At 44.2% G+C, this 18,480-nt stretch overlaps 1 protein-coding gene across 4 annotated transcripts in view; it reads left to right on the top strand.

Moving 5' to 3' along the window:
* The window catches only part of BCOR (BCL6 corepressor), a 199,204-nt gene that overhangs the window by 165,429 nt on the left and 15,295 nt on the right, over positions 1 to 18,480 (top strand). For all 4 annotated transcript variants that reach the window (XM_069761606.1, XM_069761608.1, XM_069761609.1 and 1 more), the window contains 7 exons: positions 3,690 to 3,765; positions 5,783 to 8,509; positions 8,879 to 8,932; positions 10,878 to 11,046; positions 15,943 to 16,206; positions 16,527 to 16,814; positions 17,009 to 17,328. In XM_069761606.1, coding sequence (XP_069617707.1) covers positions 3,690 to 3,765; positions 5,783 to 8,509; positions 8,879 to 8,932; positions 10,878 to 11,046; positions 15,943 to 16,206; positions 16,527 to 16,814; positions 17,009 to 17,328 — 3,898 coding nt within the window. The remainder of the gene's footprint in view (positions 1 to 3,689; positions 3,766 to 5,782; positions 8,510 to 8,878; positions 8,933 to 10,877; positions 11,047 to 15,942; positions 16,207 to 16,526; positions 16,815 to 17,008; positions 17,329 to 18,480) is intronic.

Consider the following 18,480-nt stretch of genomic DNA (forward strand, 5'->3'; position numbering starts at 1 on the left):
GCCGATCCCTACAGCCCTGGTGTGGGGAGCACGATGTATAGCAAATGTAATCTGCCGATACCTACAGCCCTGGTGTGGGGAGCACGATGTATAGCAAATGTAATCTGCCGATCCCTACAGCCCTGGTGTGGGGAGCACGATGTATAGCAAATGTAATCTGCCGATACCTACAGCCCTGGTGTGGGGAGCACGATGTATAGCAAATGTAATCTGCCGATACCTACAGCCCTGGTGTGGGGAGCACGATGTATAGCCAATGTAATCTCCCGATCCCTGCAGCCATGGTGTGGGGAGCACGATGTATACCCAATGTAATCTCCCGATCCCTGCAGCCATGGTGTGGGGAGCACGATGTATACCCAATGTAATCTCCCGATCCCTGCAGCCATGGTGTGGGGAGCACGATGTATACCCAATGTAATCTGCCGATCCCTGCAGCCCTGGTGTGGGGAGCATGATGTATAGCCAATGTAATCTGCCGATCCCTGCAGCCCTGGTGTGGGGAGCACGATGTATACCCAATGTAATCTGCCGATCCCTGCAGCCCTGGTGTGGGGAGCACGATGTATAGCCAATGTAATCTCCCGATCCCTGCAGCCATGGTGTGGGGAGCACGATGTATACCCAATGTAATCTGCCGATCCCTGCAGCCCTGGTGTGGGGAGCACGATGTATACCCAATGTAATCTGCCGATCCCTGCAGCCCTGGTGTGGGGAGCATGATGTATAGCAAATGTAATCTGCCGATACCTACAGCCCTGGTGTGGGGAGCACGATGTATAGCAAATGTAATCTGCCGATCCCTACAGCCCTGGTGTGGGGAGCACGATGTATAGCAAATGTAATCTGCCGATACCTACAGCCCTGGTGTGGGGAGCACGATGTATAGCAAATGTAATCTGCCGATCCCTACAGCCCTGGTGTGGGGAGCACGATGTATAGCCAATGTAATCTGCCGATCCCTACAGCCCTTGTGTGGGGAGCACGATGTATAGCCAATGTAATCTGTCGATCCCTACAGCCCTGGTGCGGGGAGCACGATGTATAGCCAATGTAATCTGCCGATCCCTACAGCCCCGGTGCGGGGAGCACGATGTATAGCCAATGTAATCTGCCGATCCCTGCAGCCCTGGTGTGGGGAGCACGATGTATAGCCAATGTAATCTGCCGATCCCTGCAGCCCTGGTGTGGGGAGCACGATGTATAGCCAATGTAATCTGCCGATCCCTGCAGCCCTGGTGCGGGGAGCACGATGTATAGCCAATGTAATCTGCCGATCCCTACAGCCCTGGTGCGGGGAGCACGATGTATAGCCAATGTAATCTGCCGATCCCTACAGCCTTGTGTGGGGAGCACGATGTATAGCCAATGTAATCTGCCGATCCCTACAGCCTTGTGTGGGGAGCACGATGTATAGCCAATGTAATCTGCCGATCCCTACAGCCCTGGTGCAGAGAACAGATGCACGTCCAGTGTAATCTGCCGATCCCACCCTTTCCATAGCTAATGTAATTACCGATCCATTCCTCCCCAATGTGAGGACTAGGCAGCGTGGCTAATATCTGCCGATCCCACATCCACACCTGATATGATCCACCTTTCTAAAAGACGTGCAGCCCAGATTATCAGGTCCGATCTCTCCGGGATCTATAGTCTACACTGATCTCTACCTAGAGCCAACAGTGCAGCGATCCCTCCAGCTCTGACGTACACGGTCTATACCGACATAATCCCCCGATGTCCCCAGCCCGGATTGCAGAGCACCACGTGTGCGGCAGGGAGTGATGGCCCCCGGCCCGATACGCGCTGCAGTGTGCGGACAACACGAGGGCTTTGTCTCTTACCGATGCTGCCCGCCCGCCCCCAGACATCGCTCATCCGTTCCGGAGACGCGGTTCCTCCTTTATATCCCAGCGCTATTACTGATTAGTGAGGGGGTTCAGCTCCTTCACAGGCGGCAATAGCGACACCTGCAGGCAACATGCGGAACGACCTAATTTACAAAGATCGTGATGAGAACGCTAAACTGCAAAATGAGAGGCTGGTGAGATCCGTGTAGATCATCTGCTGCACGGGATTAAAGCAGACCTTGCCTTTTCATGTCAAATATATGAATAAAGTAAAAGAATACTTCTAATGCTTTACCATATTTTATATCATGATATCCCCTGAGGTCAGGAACCAGGGAGGTTATAAATCTGCTAATTTAGCTACTGTATATATATAGATCCATAGAATCATTATAACTGATGATACATTAATAAAAAAAATTGTTAGATATTGCAATGTTCTCAAAAGTTATATTCTCCAATCATAAAAAAAATGTATTTAACCCCTTAATGACCGCCAATACGTCTTTTAACTGACCTGAGATATAAGAGAATAGCATCCCCATACAGATGACAATCCATTAGCTGTTGGCTGTGCACTATAGCTGACACCTTGCTGTATCAGCCACGATCAGTATTTGCACCTTCTAAATCTGTTTAACCCCTTAGATGCTGCTGTCAATAGTGACTACATCATTATAAATGGTTAACAGCGTGTGGGGGCTTCTTCTTTATCCCAATTGGTGCCCTCAGATCATGATTTTGTTGTCCTGATGTTTGCGATGGCAATTCATGACCAAATAGCGGCCTTAGAGTCTGACGGCTGTAGTAATCTGTTTAGAAGTTAGCAGCATTTAGGTGGTAAAAATACACATTTTCATTTCTGTCATGGCACTTTGCATTAATTCCTGTAAAGCACCTGAAGGGTTAATAAACTACCTGACAGCAGTTTTCAATATGTTTAGGGGTGCTGTTTTTAAAATGGTATCACGTTTGGGGGTTTCCCAATATATGGGACCCCTAAAGTCACTTCAAACATGTATAAGTCCCTAAAAAAATAAATGTGGTAAATTTCTTTGAAAAAATGAAAAATTGCTGCTACATTTTTAAACCTCCTAAAATGCTAACAAAATAAAATAACATTTTACAAATGGTGCTGATGTAAAGCAGACATGTGGGAAATGTTATTTATTAATGGTTTGCTGTTGTATGACCATCTGGATTAAAGGGATAATCATTCAAATTTAGAAAGTTGCTAATTTTTTAACATTTTTCTCAAATTTTTTATATTTTTTATAAATAAACACAAAAAATGTTGAACTAAATTTACCATTATCATAAAGTATAATGTGTCACGAAAAAACAATCTCAAAATCACTGGGATTTGTTGAAGCGTTGCAGAGTTATTACCACATAAAGTGACACTGGTCAGATTTCAAAAATTTGGCTCGGTCACTAAGGGGTTAAAGCAGATGTGTGATAGAGAGCAGCGTACTCCTCTTCCAGCAATCCCACTGTCCAGCACAGGCAACTCCAGAGATCTGCCATGGCTTCTCCATTCACAAGTCATATGACTGTTCTTGTCAACTGACCGCTGCAGCCAATCACATGCATCAGCAGTCCTATTGACTTCCGAACTGAGAAGGCATTGCTTCTAGAGTCGCCTGCATTTGCTTGTAGGGGCGATTGAAGGTCAGGATGCCACCATTTTTTTTGTTTTAAGAACAATCACACCTTTAAAAAAAAACAGGTCTCTATATCAGACAACCTCTGTAATGTTGCTTAAAGAAAAGTGCTCAGACTTGATCCATTATAATAATAATAATAGTAATAATCGATCACATTTTCTTAATCTTTTAGGAAAATTCTTATCAGTGATGGTGACATTCAGAAAGCCAGACTGGAGCTGAGAGAGGATCATCTCGGTCACACCTTGGTAAGATTGTTTCCAAAGAATGGATTATGTATCTGTTCACACTTTGTATTTTATTGCACACTGACATATATTTATTATTTGTTTGTATAGGAAGGTAGATGGCGAGGGAGGGATATATAGCGAGACACATAGTATACGGAGGGAGGGATATACAGATAGACACATTGTATCTCCATGGAAAGTCCTACAGGGCAAGCACATTTTTCTATTTAGATTTGACAAGTAATTGTTTGGTTTCATTACCTGTTATAGCACTGAGGACAGAGTGTTCTCCTATACATACGGTGCTGAGCGTTCTTATCCTATACATACGGTGCTGAGCGTTCTTATCCTATACATACGGTGCTGAGCGTTCTTATCCTATACATACGGTGTTGAGCGTTCTCGTCCTATACATACGGTGCTGAGCGTTCTCATCCTATACAAACGGTGCTGAGCGTTCTCATCCTATACATACGGTGCTGAGCGTTCTCATCCTATACATACGGTGCTGAGCGTTCTCATCCTATACATACGGTGCTGAGCACTCTCGTCCTATACATACGGTGCTGTGCGTTCTTATCCTATACATACGGTGCTGAGCGTTCTTATCCTATACATACGGTGCTGAGCGTTCTTATCCTATACATACGGTGCTGAGCGTTCTTATCCTATACATACGGTGTTGAGCGTTCTCGTCCTATACATACGGTGCTGAGCGTTCTCATCCTATACAAACGGTGCTGAGCGTTCTCATCCTATACATACGGTGCTGAGCGTTCTCATCCTATACAAACGGTGCTGAGCGTTCTCATCCTATACATACGGTGCTGAGCGTTCTCATCCTATACATACGGTGCTGAGCGTTCTCATCCTATACATACGGTGCTGAGCACTCTCGTCCTATACATACGGTGCTGTGCGTTCTTATCCTATACATACGGTGTTGAGCGTTCTTATCCAAATACATACGGTGCTGAGCGTTCTTATCCTATACATACGGTGCTGAGCGTTCTTATCCAAATACATACGGTGCTGTGCGTTCTTATCCTATACATACGGTGCTGTGCGTTCTTATCCTATACATACGGTGCTGAGCGTTCTCATCCTATACATACGGTGCTGAGCGTTCTTATCCTATACATACGGTGTTGAGCGTTCTTATCCAAATACATACGGTGCTGTGCGTTCTTATCCTATACATACGGTGTTGAGCGTTCTTATCCTATACATACGGTGCTGAGCGTTCTTATCCTATACATACGGTGTTGAGCGTTCTTATCCTATACATACGGAGCTGAGCGTTCTTATCCTATACATACGGTGATGAGCGTTCTTATCCTATACATACGGTGTTGAGCGTTCTTATCCTATACATACGGTGCTGAGCGTTCTCGTCCTATACATACGGTGTTGAGCGTTCTCGTCCTATACATACGGTGTTGAGCGTTCTTATCCTATACATATGATGCTGAGTGTTCTCGTCCTATACATACGGTGTTGAGCGTTCTCGTCCTATACACACGGTGCTGAGCGTTCTCGTCCTATACATACGGTGTTGAGCGTTCTCATCCTATACACACTGTGCTGAGCATTCTCGCCCTATAATACGGTGCTGAGCGTTCTCGCCCCACACAAATGGTGCTGAGCACTCTGGTGCTATGTAGTGATGACAGGAGCTGTATAATTATCAGCTGCCCCTCATGGTGCACTCTAGTTACCTAGTGGTGGTGTGGTGTTTGTATGAGCCTGGCATTATCCTCCATAGAGTTAATTGAGTCAGGGTAGGTAAGTAGGCAGATAATGCTGGAGGTCATCATTCTCTGTATGTACCTAGGTCAGTCATGTCAAAAGAATAGAAAACAAGGGTGAACTGTGTTTAGGGTCACACCCAAATCCAGTTAGAACCATGAATATCTAGTAAGGTGCTAACCAGCGCCTCGTTCTTCCTCCTTGACGTTCTTTGCAGTATGCAGTGTACTTTTACAATACGTGTTTCGTTCTCCTTATGATTCTTTACATTTTCTGCTTTGGACAGGTGGATGCAGCAGCCGTGCATCGAATGGACAGCCTAGCCGCGCTCGGCATGGACCGTACAGGTCTAATACAGGAAGGTTTAAGAGTCCCGGGAGGCATGGTCTACTCTAGTCTATGTGGCCTTGGCACAGAAAAAGTTAGAGAACCATCCAATTCAATACCAGGGCTTGGATACGCACCTGACCGAAATCCTGAACTTCAGTTTAAGCCAAATGCTGCTGAGACGATGGAGACTGCCCAAATGACTGGAAAACAGCCCAATGGTTTTAACTCCTTGTTTAAAACCCCACCTGGACTGCAAAAGACACCTGTCCCTACAAGTGAAGCACTGGTTTTGGACAGAACAGTAAATGACAAACAAAGTCCACTTGGCGTTAATGGTGCTAATTATTTAAGGATTCCATGGGTGCACTCCTATATGGACAGTGCATCTCCAGCAATGTATCCATTCATTGACTCACCAAATAAGTATTCTTTAAACATGTATAAGGCGTTTCTACCTCAGCAGTCGGCTTACAGTTTGCCGCAGCATTTGACCTACTCACCGATTTGCCCAAATGGTGAACGCTTTGTATATCTACCACCTTCCCCTTATGTAACATCCCATATTCCAACAACCCTGGCACCACCTATGAGGATCCCTGCACCACCAGCAGCTCCTGCCATTCCCACCAATGTTCATTGCATAGAAAAGAACTTACCATGGAAAATGGGGATTAATCCAGGATCCACTGTTGATCCCCATGCATATACTCACCTGCAAGCAAATAAGCAGCCTCGGGTTCCCTGCACAAAGTCTATGGCTAGTACTATGTCACCCGAAGCCTCTCTGTTGTTGGCACCTTCTCAGAGGCCATCTCCAAGGCTTCATCACTCCACTCAACCAGTTGGAGACAGCTACTCTGATTATCAGTCGTTCGTTAAAATCTCAACACCACCTACATCTGTCACCCACACAAAACCACACACCAGTATAAACAGTGACCTTGCACCTCTAAGGCCATCTAGCACTAAAACTAACAAAATCCTTGATGGAGAAAACACACAGATGCAAGCACCCCCAAAAAGGTATACAAAGGAGAGAAAGGACAACAAGTCTCCCAGCTTGCTAGAAAAGCAAACGACTCATAAAGAAGGGACTGAAAAACCACTTGATTTGTCATCAAAGCTGATTGATGCTGAAATGTCAGCTATGTTGCTTTCAGGGCGTTCTGGAAATGCCATAGGCATGTGCACCAGGGACATTCAGAAAGAAGCCATATCTCCTTCTGCTGGTGTCAGTGCTCTCTTCAGACCTGAAATCATCAGCACTGCTCCTTCATCATGGGTGGTACCTGGTATGAGCAGCACTGAAGACATGAATAGCATCATTATGCCACTTAAAAACAAAGCATTGGAGAGGGTTATGCCACAACAGAGAAGTTCTTCATGTCCCCGCATGGGAAGTTCTGAAGTAGTAATCACAAGCAGTTCTGGATGCATCTCCAGTGCAGGACGTCCAGCATCTGCTTCACCTGCACCAAATGCCAATGGAGAAAGTAAAAGTCCTGAAGAGAGTAGTAAGTCTGCTGTGCAACCTCAACATCCACCTGCTAGTTCACTTAGCAAGAGCAGCAAGGTAGCAAAGCCTTCCATAATGGAACCAACCATAAAAGTGAGTGAGAGTGGGCTGCCCCCTGCACCTATGTTCTTGCCCCAAGCTGAACCCTTCTGCTCTGCACCGTTGGCTTATCCAAGCAGTTTTATCCCTTATCAAGTCTCTGAAAGCCTTGCATTGTCTCATTTACATTTACATGGCAAAGCTCCAGTGTACCCTCACCCAGTTTTATTGCCGAATACGAGCCTTTATCCAAGTCCAATGGCACCAAAGCCTGGGATTTCTTACAGTTTACCAACCAACAGAGATTACATGGCCTATCAAGAGACACTGGGTATGGTGCATCCTATTTTGTTGCCACCTACCACATTGGAATTAAACAAAGATGACAAGTCCGAGAGAAGGTCTAGATCACATGAAAGACCAAGGTATGAGGAACCTGTTGGGAGGAGACTGTTGGATATATCTGATTCCACACCAAAATTCAATTTGGAAGCTACTTTAGAGAAGAGCTTGAGGTCTCAACAGCCCACTGTAGTAGCAAGCAAACATCCATCTAAGATGGAGGGGCTAAGTTCCAATGGAGAACGAGATTCAAAATGCGAATCAAACTTTGCCATTAATGGTTTTGTACCTGAAAAGCATGTCATAAATGATCTTCAGAAACCAGAACAGGGAAACCAGATCAGGGATTTTCTATTATCTAGAGAGGAGACTCCAAGAAAGACCGATTTTCATGATTCCTACCACATTCCCAAACATTCTCAGCATTCGCCCATTTTTCAGACCAGAGAAGAAAACGTATCTGGAAACCAAACTATGGATGTACCTACCGCAGAGCTGGGTGCTCATTTCTTGATTCCTAGTCAAAATCAGGATGCTCCAGCTGCATTTTATGGCCAAACACCTGAAAAAACGCTGCCCTTTGTTATGGCGAATGGCCATTCAGACACGGAAGGAGCTGAGGCCATCATGAGAGACAATTCAGATGAACTTGTGAAAACCAAATCTTCAAAATTAACTAAAAGGATAGCAAACTCTGCTGGCTATGTTGGTGACCGGTTTAAGTGCGTGACCACTGAATTATTTGCCGACTCAAGCCAACTAAGTCGCGAGCAGCGGGCGTTACAGGTGAGTGTCTCCGAATTGTTCTACCTCGTTGTATAGCATATTAAGTGGTGTACTTTTCAATGGACATTCATGAAGTAGAAAAACACGTAGCCACTTGGTGCATGCACTAGCCCAACCCTTGTGATGTCTTGTCTGCACTATTATCTGTGAATAATAAATTACATTTCCTAACTGCATACTGAAACATAAAGATAATTTTACTGATATGTTTATAATGAACTGAATAGTAAGGTCACCGTATATAAAGTATAGTCTTGTGCTATGTTCTTGTTGCCAAAAGGTAAAATATGAGCCAATAGTGTTACATTGTACATGTCAAAATGTATTGGATGATTATCCAGATAATAAGTGCCCATTTTAATTACTCAGATGGAAGGCATACAAGAGGACAGTATTTTAAGTCCATCCGCTGCTTACTGTGAGGTCAGTCCTTAAAGTTTTTATTCTTAGACTCTACTGCATTATTTTCTTCATTTCCGAGTATGTGACAGGCCATGGTTTTTGTGTCTGACATCCCGCTGTAAATGTATGTTTGCTAATTCGATGTTTACCTTGCATGTAGCAAAGCATCTGAATATGTTCCCTTTGGCTGTGACTTCCACCTCCTTAACCTTTCGAATAGTCTGCGTTTGCTCATTATTAGGAGGAAGAACGACAGACGCATTTGTTTAATTCCTAGTTCTTTTGTACGATCGATGTCGCTTGTGTGTTTAGGCATGCTTCCGCATTTTAAAGAGCCGCTCTATAAAGTTGTTCAAAAGAGGTCAGCGGGTCATGAAGGCTTGTGGTGTTCATAATGTCCTGGTCATTTATGGACGTACATGCAGGGAATTGGAAGTGACGCTGCTGCTGTAGGCCAGCTGTATTAATGGCGCTGTGCCCTACTCGATGGCAACCTGGAGAACTTTTGGTATAGAGGAATATGTAGAGTAAGACTGTTCAGGACAATTTCTTGCCTTTAAAATGTTCAAAACTCAAAATTGTTGGGAATGTGAAAAAGTGTGTTTAAAGCATCTAAAATGTGGCAAACATATCTCCATGCCCCGCGGGGCCTCCTGACCTTGGGGCTAGTTACTGCCTTCATTATGGGGAGGTAAGCATGCCATTGTTTCTACATCTATGACCCGGTTTACCCATCTGTGTTTTGCGGTCTGAGCACGGACGGTGATGCGTGCTTCGGCTGAGGCCGGTCTCCTGACCCTAACACAACCGCCCCATCGACATATGTGACTGGCGCATTTTGGTCAGGAGACCTGCGGCTGGTCTATACATCGCCATCTGTACTCGGACTGCAAAACATTGGTGTGTGAATCCGGCCTGAGCATGAGTAGAACATTTTCATTTCAATCGTGATAAAACATATTCAACTTTACTCTGAAACCCCCCCAAAAATCCCCAAGCTCCTATTGAACATCTGCGATCGTTGGAACCGCTTTCCCGGCAAGTCATTTCTCCGATGGCTTGTGTTCCTGCTTCCTCGCTCCACCGTGCCTGCGAACAGTTAAAGCTGAGCGCCTCCTTCCTTGCGAAGCGGCTGGCAGCATGAAGTGAGAAGGGCAGAAGTGTGCTTTTCATGAATAATTTCCACGGAATGACCGGGCAGAGCATTGGAACTGACTGCAGTATTAATTCTCCAATGTCATGAGTCACATCACAAATTCCGAACCGCTGTCCGTTTCTTAAAGGAGACTTGTGCCATAGGCCCAAAGAGCTGATCTAGAAATGTAATGGCAGGCTTTGCTGCCATTTATACAAAAGTTAATATAGTATGTAAATGTGAATAATCACAAGTAAATAGCATCCCCAGAGGTTTCATCTATTAGGAACTGTTCTATTCAGCCATTGAGTAGGTCCATTTCTGGATAAATTGACTGAAACTATTGTGGTCTCCATCATATTTACACTCCTATTTCTGAGTGCAAAAATTGGCTAATTACGTACCGCAGGGGAGAAGAAATGAACAGCATTAAATAAACTTAGTGGCTGTCTTCTAAAAACAGTGCCACACCTGCCCACAGGTTATCTGTGGTATTGCAGCTTGAGCCCATTGCCTTCAATCAATGATTTGCAATACCTGACACAGCCCATAGATCTGTGTGGTATTGTTTCTGAAAAAAAGCAGCCATCTTTTTGTAATCCAGGCCCCCTCCACCTCTTTCTTCTAAATGTTGTTAGTCACACCAAAGAATGCTTGCCCACAATCTCTCCGTTGGTAATTATGTCCGAAAAGTAATGTAAAGATATGAAAGATTGTATACAAATGAAAACTTGAATTATTTCTGACGACATGTTCATTTGTACATATCCCTGTGCCCGTCGGGTTCTTTTGGTATTCTACATGTTTTGTTCATTACGCCTTTCTTTTTAGCGCGCCATGATGCGCTTCTCGGAACTTGAAATGAAGAAACGGGAAGACCACACACCCACCAAAGACTTGGAGACTTGCAAAGTCAGTATGTCCGATGTGAAGCTTTCCGCAGAAAGTGTTAAACCAGCAGCATCAGTCTTGGGGGATTCGGTCATCAGCCAGAGCGAAGGTGAGGAAGTCCGAGTGGTGGTCAATAAATTGTCTCTGCTAGAACTGTAGTGCGAGGCCATTGAGATATTAGGCGCTGGCCTGAAGTGCTGCGGGTGTTTCATTAGCCTCTACATTTTCCAGGCAGCAGGACAATAAAGATACTGGAGCTAAAGGATTAGGTGATATCGAGAGTGCGGGCATGGTGCCAATAGCCAGACGTCAGTGTCTTGTGGTTTTTCTTTAAGACCTTCGTAGTGTTCACCAAATCCTCCTATAATCCACTCTGGTTAGCTTTGTCCTGCTGTTTGTGAGCTTACTGTAAACGCTGGATGTAGGTTTATGGATAAATCTGCCGTGTTTATGGCAGTATAATGTGGATGGTGATGGTACAAAGCCGAGCTTGAAATGATGAAGGCCTGGCCCATAACTATATTCAATCTTGGGCCTGCTAGTAAAACAATTCTTTTTGAGGAATGGACAAAAAAACTGTATCAGTGGCCTATAAGGCTGCACAAATCCTACAGTTCTAGAACAGGATCCAGATGTTGTTACCAGCACTGGCTGACAGCTGAGATTGGCCAGTGTGTGGTCCCACAATGACCATGGTGGGTGAGAATGAAATGTGGTCGGGAGGTGCCGCCAACTGCACATCAAGCACCACCACTGATCCTGAGCCGTGACTGCCACCGAGAGCCTGATCCTAACTGTCCGCTCTGTAGATGCCGAAAAGGAAGCGTAGCAGCCAGTAAAATGAGCCGGGAGCATAGAAATAAACTGATTGTAATCCCTATTGCTCCACAACGTCTGCACCATCTCCGCTCTGTCTCTTAATGCTGCTCATCACATTAGTGACACAATAGGGGTCAGGGTTACTGTACAATGCCTAGTTAATGGGTATTGGAACTCATTCTGTGTTAATTGCCACTCAAGTCTGGAACGCGGGGCTTTGTAAATCCCCACTGCGCGCCCTGCTCAGAAGTCAGCGCGCGGTGCTGCTATCATCACAACCTGCGCTGGTGGCTACAGCAAGACGAGAATATTTTCTGTTCCATTACAGCCTCACAGCTCTGCAGTGCGAAACATCTGTTTCCAAGTAGTTTCTTTTCACCGGTTTTTAACCCTTTCCTGGGCCAGACTACAATATTCTCCCAAATGAAAGCGACGTAGCACCTAGGCCAATGTTGTGACGTGACGGTTCATTTTGGAACGTTAGCAAAAGCATCGGGGACACAGTATAAAGCAATGGAAATACATATAGGAATAGCGATTTTGTTTGCCAGCCTGTAAGCTCCTGCTCGTACAAATCTAGGGAGGAATATACAGTGGGGCAAAAAAGTATTTAGTCAGTCAGCAATAGTGCAAGTTCCACCACTTAAAAAGATGAGAGGCGTCTGTAATTTACATCATAGGTAGACCTCAACTATGGGAGACAAACTGTGAAAAAAAAATCCTGAAAATCACATTGTCTGTTTTTTTAACATTTTATTTGCATATTATGGTGGAAAATAAGTATTTGGTCAGAAACAAAAGTTCATCTCAATACTTTGTAATATATCCTTTTTTGGCAATGACAGAGGTCAAACGTTTTCTGTAAGTCTTCACAAGGTTGCCACACACTGTTGTTGGTATGTTGGCCCATTCCTCCATGCAGATCTCCTCTAGAGCAGTGATGTTTTTGGCTTTTCGCTTGGCAACATGGACTTTCAACTCCCTCCAAAGGTTTTCTATAGGGTTGAGATCTGGAGACTGGCTAGGCCACTCCAGGACCAAGAAATGCTTCTTACGAAGCCACTCCTTCGTTGCCCTGGCGGTGTGCTTTGGATCATTGTCATGTTGAAAGACCCAGCCACGTTTCATCTTCAATGCCCTTGCTGATGGAAGGAGGTTTGCACTCAAAATCTCACGATACATGGCCCCATTCATTCTTTCATGTACCCGGATCAGTCGTCCTGGCCCCTTTGCAGAGAAACAGCCCCAAAGCATGATGTTTCCACCACCATGCTTTACAGTAGGTATGGTGTTTGATGGATGCAACTCAGTATTCTTTTTCCTCCAAACACGACAAGTTGTGTTTCTACCAAACAGTTCCAGTTTGGTTTCATCAGACCATAGGACATTCTCCCAAAACTCCTCTGGATCATCCAAATGCTCTCTAGCAAACTTCAGACGGGCCCGCACATGTACTGGCTTAAGCAGTGGGACACGTCTGGCACTGCATGATCTGAGTCCATGGTGGCGTAGTGTGTTACTTATGGTAGCCCTTGTTACATTGGTCCCAGCTCTCTGCAGTTCATTCACTAGGTCCCCCCGCTTGGTTCTGGGATTTTTGCTCACCGTTCTTGTGATCATTCTGACCCCACGGGGTGGGATTTTGCGTGGAGCCCCAGATCGAGGGAGATTATCAGTGGTCTTGTATGTCTTCCATTTTCTAATTATTGCTCCCACTGTTTATTTCTTCACTCCAAGCTGGTTGGCTATTGCAGATTCAGTCTTCCCAGCCTGGTGCAGGGCTACAATTTTGTTTCTGGTGTCCTTTGACAGCTCTTTGGTCTTCACCATAGTGGAGTTTGGAGTCAGACTGTTTGAGGGTGTGCACAGGTGTCTTTTTATACTGATAACAAGTTTAAACAGGTGCCATTACTACATTTAATGAGTGGAGGAAAGAGGAGACTCTTAAAGAAGAAGTTACAGGTCTGTGAGAGCCAGAAATCTTGATTGTTTGTTTCTGACCAAATACTTATTTTCCACCATAATATGCAAATAAAATGTTAAAAAAACAAGACAATGTGATTTTCTGGATTTTTTTTTCTCAGTTTGTCTCCCATAGTTGAGGTCTACCTATGATGTAAATTACAGACGCCTCTCATTTTTTTAAGTGGTGGAACTTGCACTATTGCTGACTGACTAAATACTTTTTTGCCCCACTGTATAGGTTAAGCTCTTCCTAATCTGCAGGCGGAGCTCAGCCTGGCTTCTCTCAGGAAGTTGTCAGGTACAGCAGACAGTCTCCCAGCCGGACAATACAATAAAAAAACAAGCTGTAAAAATTCTCTGGAAATCACAAACTCATAAAAAGATGTCATTTCCGTAGTAGCGTATTATTATTTTTTTCTCTTTAATTTAGATAGAGATCTGGTAATCGGTTAAACCTGCGTTCTTCTTTGTAATCCATGCCGCAGTAATTCTTGGGCCTCTCGTATGTTGCAGTTTTTTCTAATCTGTTCTCTCCCATTGCCGTCGATCTTGCGGCGCATTATTCTAATTACATTGAGTTAATATTGTGTTTTTGTCCTGCTGTGCTAATGGCACAAGTCCCCAGCTGCCCGAACACAGGGGAACGCTGATCCCAGGTCATTGTCCCTAAGTGGTTTCACATTCTTTTATCCTGTTTTGGAATCGGGGGCCCTGGTACGAGTGGCGGTGAAGCTGTCCTGGTTGCCCAGGAGACTAGTAAATGTTGCTATGGTGATTTATCTGTGGAGCCGTTTCTCTCTGCGAATGAGAGATTATGGGATGCATGTGCAGCGTGAGTCATATGATTGTTCTCGGATCAAATGATCGAATGATCTAAGCAACTGGCGTGCGAGCATCGCATCTGTGCGAGTCACGTGGACGCTCCGCACTCGGAGATAATGAATCTACAGGCAAATTTGACGTCCTGAGACGCCAGAGAGTGACTTAGACCTGCGGAGGAGATTGTGATCTCACCCGTGCAGACGCTCCAGCAAAGAAGATCTGTTACAAAACCGACTTCGTGCTCAGCAAGTCGCCATCATAGACCTGCCAAGCACATTCTGTGCGATCACGGGGTCAGGGGATTGCTAAGACTTTGCAGGTAATTAGGTTGGGGATAATAGGGAAATACAATTTTTGGGGTCTGAAGTGGAATTTTTTTTTTTCGGGCTGAAATGGCGTGTTCTACATTTCTGGTATTTGATGCAATGCTGTAAGTGGAAAGTTTGTGCTAGTTCTTTACTCTGCCAGTGGTATGGTAATATCAAGATCATTCATACACGTTGTGGTGGGAGAAATGCGCTCATCACTACTTCGAATGTTTGTGTCCTCAGTATGTGTGTTCACAAAGGGGAGAAAGTATATTCAAGTGGGTCGTAGTTAACTCCGTAATCGCCCTCCCACTGTCTTGTGAGGTCGTAGTTCACTTATCTTTTTAAAAAGAAATGAAATGGTGAGTACAGATTTTCCCTTAGCGGAGATGGGAGATAACAGTTGGTGCTCATAAAGTTCTATGGAGAACTGGCAGCAGAGTGTCTGTGTGTCTAGCTCCTCACACTCCTAAAGGCACCTACGGTCATCTATTTCAGTAATGGGAGAACCTGTCATCTGTCTTTTACGGATTTTACCTATGAATTGAGAGAAAGATCAATCCCGCCGGAGAAGGAAGCCGATTTCTCTGATGATGTATATTACAAAGTTGCTTATTTTCATGTGTACTATTAATTTAGGAAATACAAATCATAACAGTTCACACATTTTTATTTTTTCTCATGCATTTTTATGCACAGGTGTCAGAAGGAAAAACGCTGCTTTCATTACTCAGCTTTTTCATGCATTTTCATTATATTTTTTAGACATTATTTTAAATGGCTGAAAAATGCTGCAAAATCCCTGCAAGAATTGACTCTGCAGCATGTGGATGACATTTTGGAAATTACAGTCATTGTGCTGGAACTTTAAAAATTAGTTGTTGTTTTTTTTTTGTGCATGCAAAACGCGCCGGAAAAAATACTGCAGCGTGTGAACAAGCCCCACTTTAATTCTAACCTGCTACAATATACGGCGCCCTGACTTATTTACACTTAGGAAACGTCTTTTTTTAAGGGTGAAGTATGGCAGTGTTCTGAATACTACATTGATTTAAAGGGCACATTTTAACCCTTGCTTCTGTGCTTTCCAGGTGATCTGAAGACGATTAGTGGAAATCCGCCTGATGCCTCTCATCACATAGTAAAGGCAGCCCACATTGAAGGCAGTCATCCAGAGAATCTCATTTCCTGTGATACAGCAAATCAGAAACCCGAGCTGACAATAGATGGAAATCTGCAAGGACAATGTGTGGGGTTGAAACGGAAACAATCCCTTGAGCCCTTTCTCAATGACCATGACCAAACCTGCGAAGAAGCAGCACCGGAAGATGCCAGGGTGAAAAGGAGAAAGACTGGTGAGTAGACGTCTTTGTCGTCATAACAGAAGTTTATTCCAGTTGTAAAAATGCAGAAGTTGACGGCACAGCGAGATTATGCAACCTCTAGTAATGTCATAACAGACAGGGTACACCGCTTCCCCATTTTCTTACTATATTTTGAGCATAAGATCTTCAGTAGAATTGCTTCCTTCTTAACATTTTTGATGGATACCAACAAATTGATAGGCATTTTAATTTTTAAGAGAATTTTTAGATTTTGCATGACGCATTGACACAAAATATGTGCTTGTATATTTGCATTTTTAGCTGTATACTAATTCTGGATATTTTATCAGATGACTGGTCAGAAAGGGATGCCCCGGAACTTTCTAAGAAATCCTTTGACGAGTCCCACTGCAATGAGGTCACAAACTTGAAAGTGTGCATCGAGCTTACAGGACTGCACCCCAAAAAGCAAAGGCACCTACAGCACCTAAGGGAACTAGGCCAGCTGGGCAGAAAGGAGGCTCCTGAAAGTCGGGAGGTCGTAGAGGTCGAAAACAAGAACAAAAGTGTGGAGGAAAAGCCATTCAAAGCTAAAGCTGAAATCAAAAGCACCAGTGACCTGGAGGATCTTAATGGAGGTACCGTGCTGTCTGCTGGGAGTGCAGACTAATCTGTTATATATTTATTTATGCCTTAGAAGGGAGATAATTGCTGTTTAATTATTAATGCCGTGGGAATTGCAGGGTTAAGATGGCTTATTGGGTAAGAATCCATATTCCTTTCTATGCTCCAGCTGTGCAGCGCTTAGCATCTTCTCTTCTCCTGTCTTCAGACATCCCCGTGTCTGCGCATACGAAAGGCTTTCCACTCGGCTGCCCAAGCAGCAAGCGGCAGAGTCAGACAAACCCTACCCCAGCCGCCAGGTTAGCAGCCAAGCAGCAGAAAATTAGAGAGGGCCGCAAGGCGTACGTGCAATGTACAGATGAAGAGGGGAGTCTCCAAGTCACGTCATTGCCTGAGGATTACACAGACTACGAGAAACCCTCTGGAAAACGGCAGTTCAAGACAAAGCACATGACTCCACTGGAGAGAAAGAGGAGAAGCCTGCTAGCCAGGGATGACAGCATGGATAATGGAAGCGCAGACGAAAAGGTACGCGGCCTGTGTGCCTCTTTGGTTGTGTGTTTTTATCAGTGCTTGCATGATGTATATAGACAGATTCCGAGGTGTATGGGTCTCTGCCATTGCATCTTCAAGGGCAAGTGTTGACTTGCAAGAACATGGTCATTAGCAGGATGATGTGTAGGCCTGTTCCTCGCCACGTTTTGGGGTGCACTTGACATCCATCTTACAGTATAAACTGATATCTCTTTGACACACGTTTGTGCACATATTCATTTCGATCTGTTTTTTTCCCCAAAATGCTGAAAACGGAGTCTGCTGCGCTTTTCATCCCTTAAAAAATTAGATCCATTTTTAGAACATTGCAGACTATGGTAGACCTATGCAAATGGACTGTCATGTTTGCATCTGTTTTTTCAAGTTATTTTTTTCGAGAAAATAAGTCACATAATCATGTGACACTCTTTCCTGTTTCTTAATAAAACAGAATAAGTATATGTTGAGAAATGGATATCCTTACATTAAAATGCATCCATTTTTCTTAGTTTTGCACAGATCAAAGATCAGTATTTTGTTTGTTTACAATATAAAACCTTGTAGCTTTCAAAAGTTACAAAAACGAGGTGTGAAACCGATTCTAAAGAAACCCCTGAGCTAATTCATGCAACCTTAGACTGTGTGCCCACGTTGCGTTTTTTATGCTTTTCCGCCGTTCTTTTGCCGCAGCGGAAATGCTTAAACGCATTCCCATGCAATCCTATGGGATTCCGCATTTACCATTAGTGTTTTATCAGTGAATTTTCTTATACGAAAAAAATAGATACATTACAGAGCTACTTCTATACATTATAATGATGATCATGGCCAGCATACAGATGCAAAGAAAAAAGAGAGACTGACAGCACTCACTCATTGGGGCGCCAGGTCCACATCCAGGGAACCTTACTGGAACATCCACATAGTCCATAAAGAAACAAAGCTTGAAAAAGACCTCCGGGTCGAAACGTTGCTGTTACATGGCTCAATAAAGATCGTTATTTGGAATACTACACCTGGATGGAGCGCTGGTTCTTTGTTTCTTTATGGCCAGCATACAGATGTCATCCACGTGCTGTCTGTAATGTTTATGGATCCATGCACTTGAATCCGTAATTTTGATCCGTGATTTGGATCTAAAACGGT

Source organism: Ranitomeya imitator, chromosome 3 (genome assembly GCF_032444005.1).
Source record: "Ranitomeya imitator isolate aRanImi1 chromosome 3, aRanImi1.pri, whole genome shotgun sequence".
Taxonomy (NCBI): Eukaryota; Metazoa; Chordata; class Amphibia; order Anura; family Dendrobatidae; genus Ranitomeya; species Ranitomeya imitator.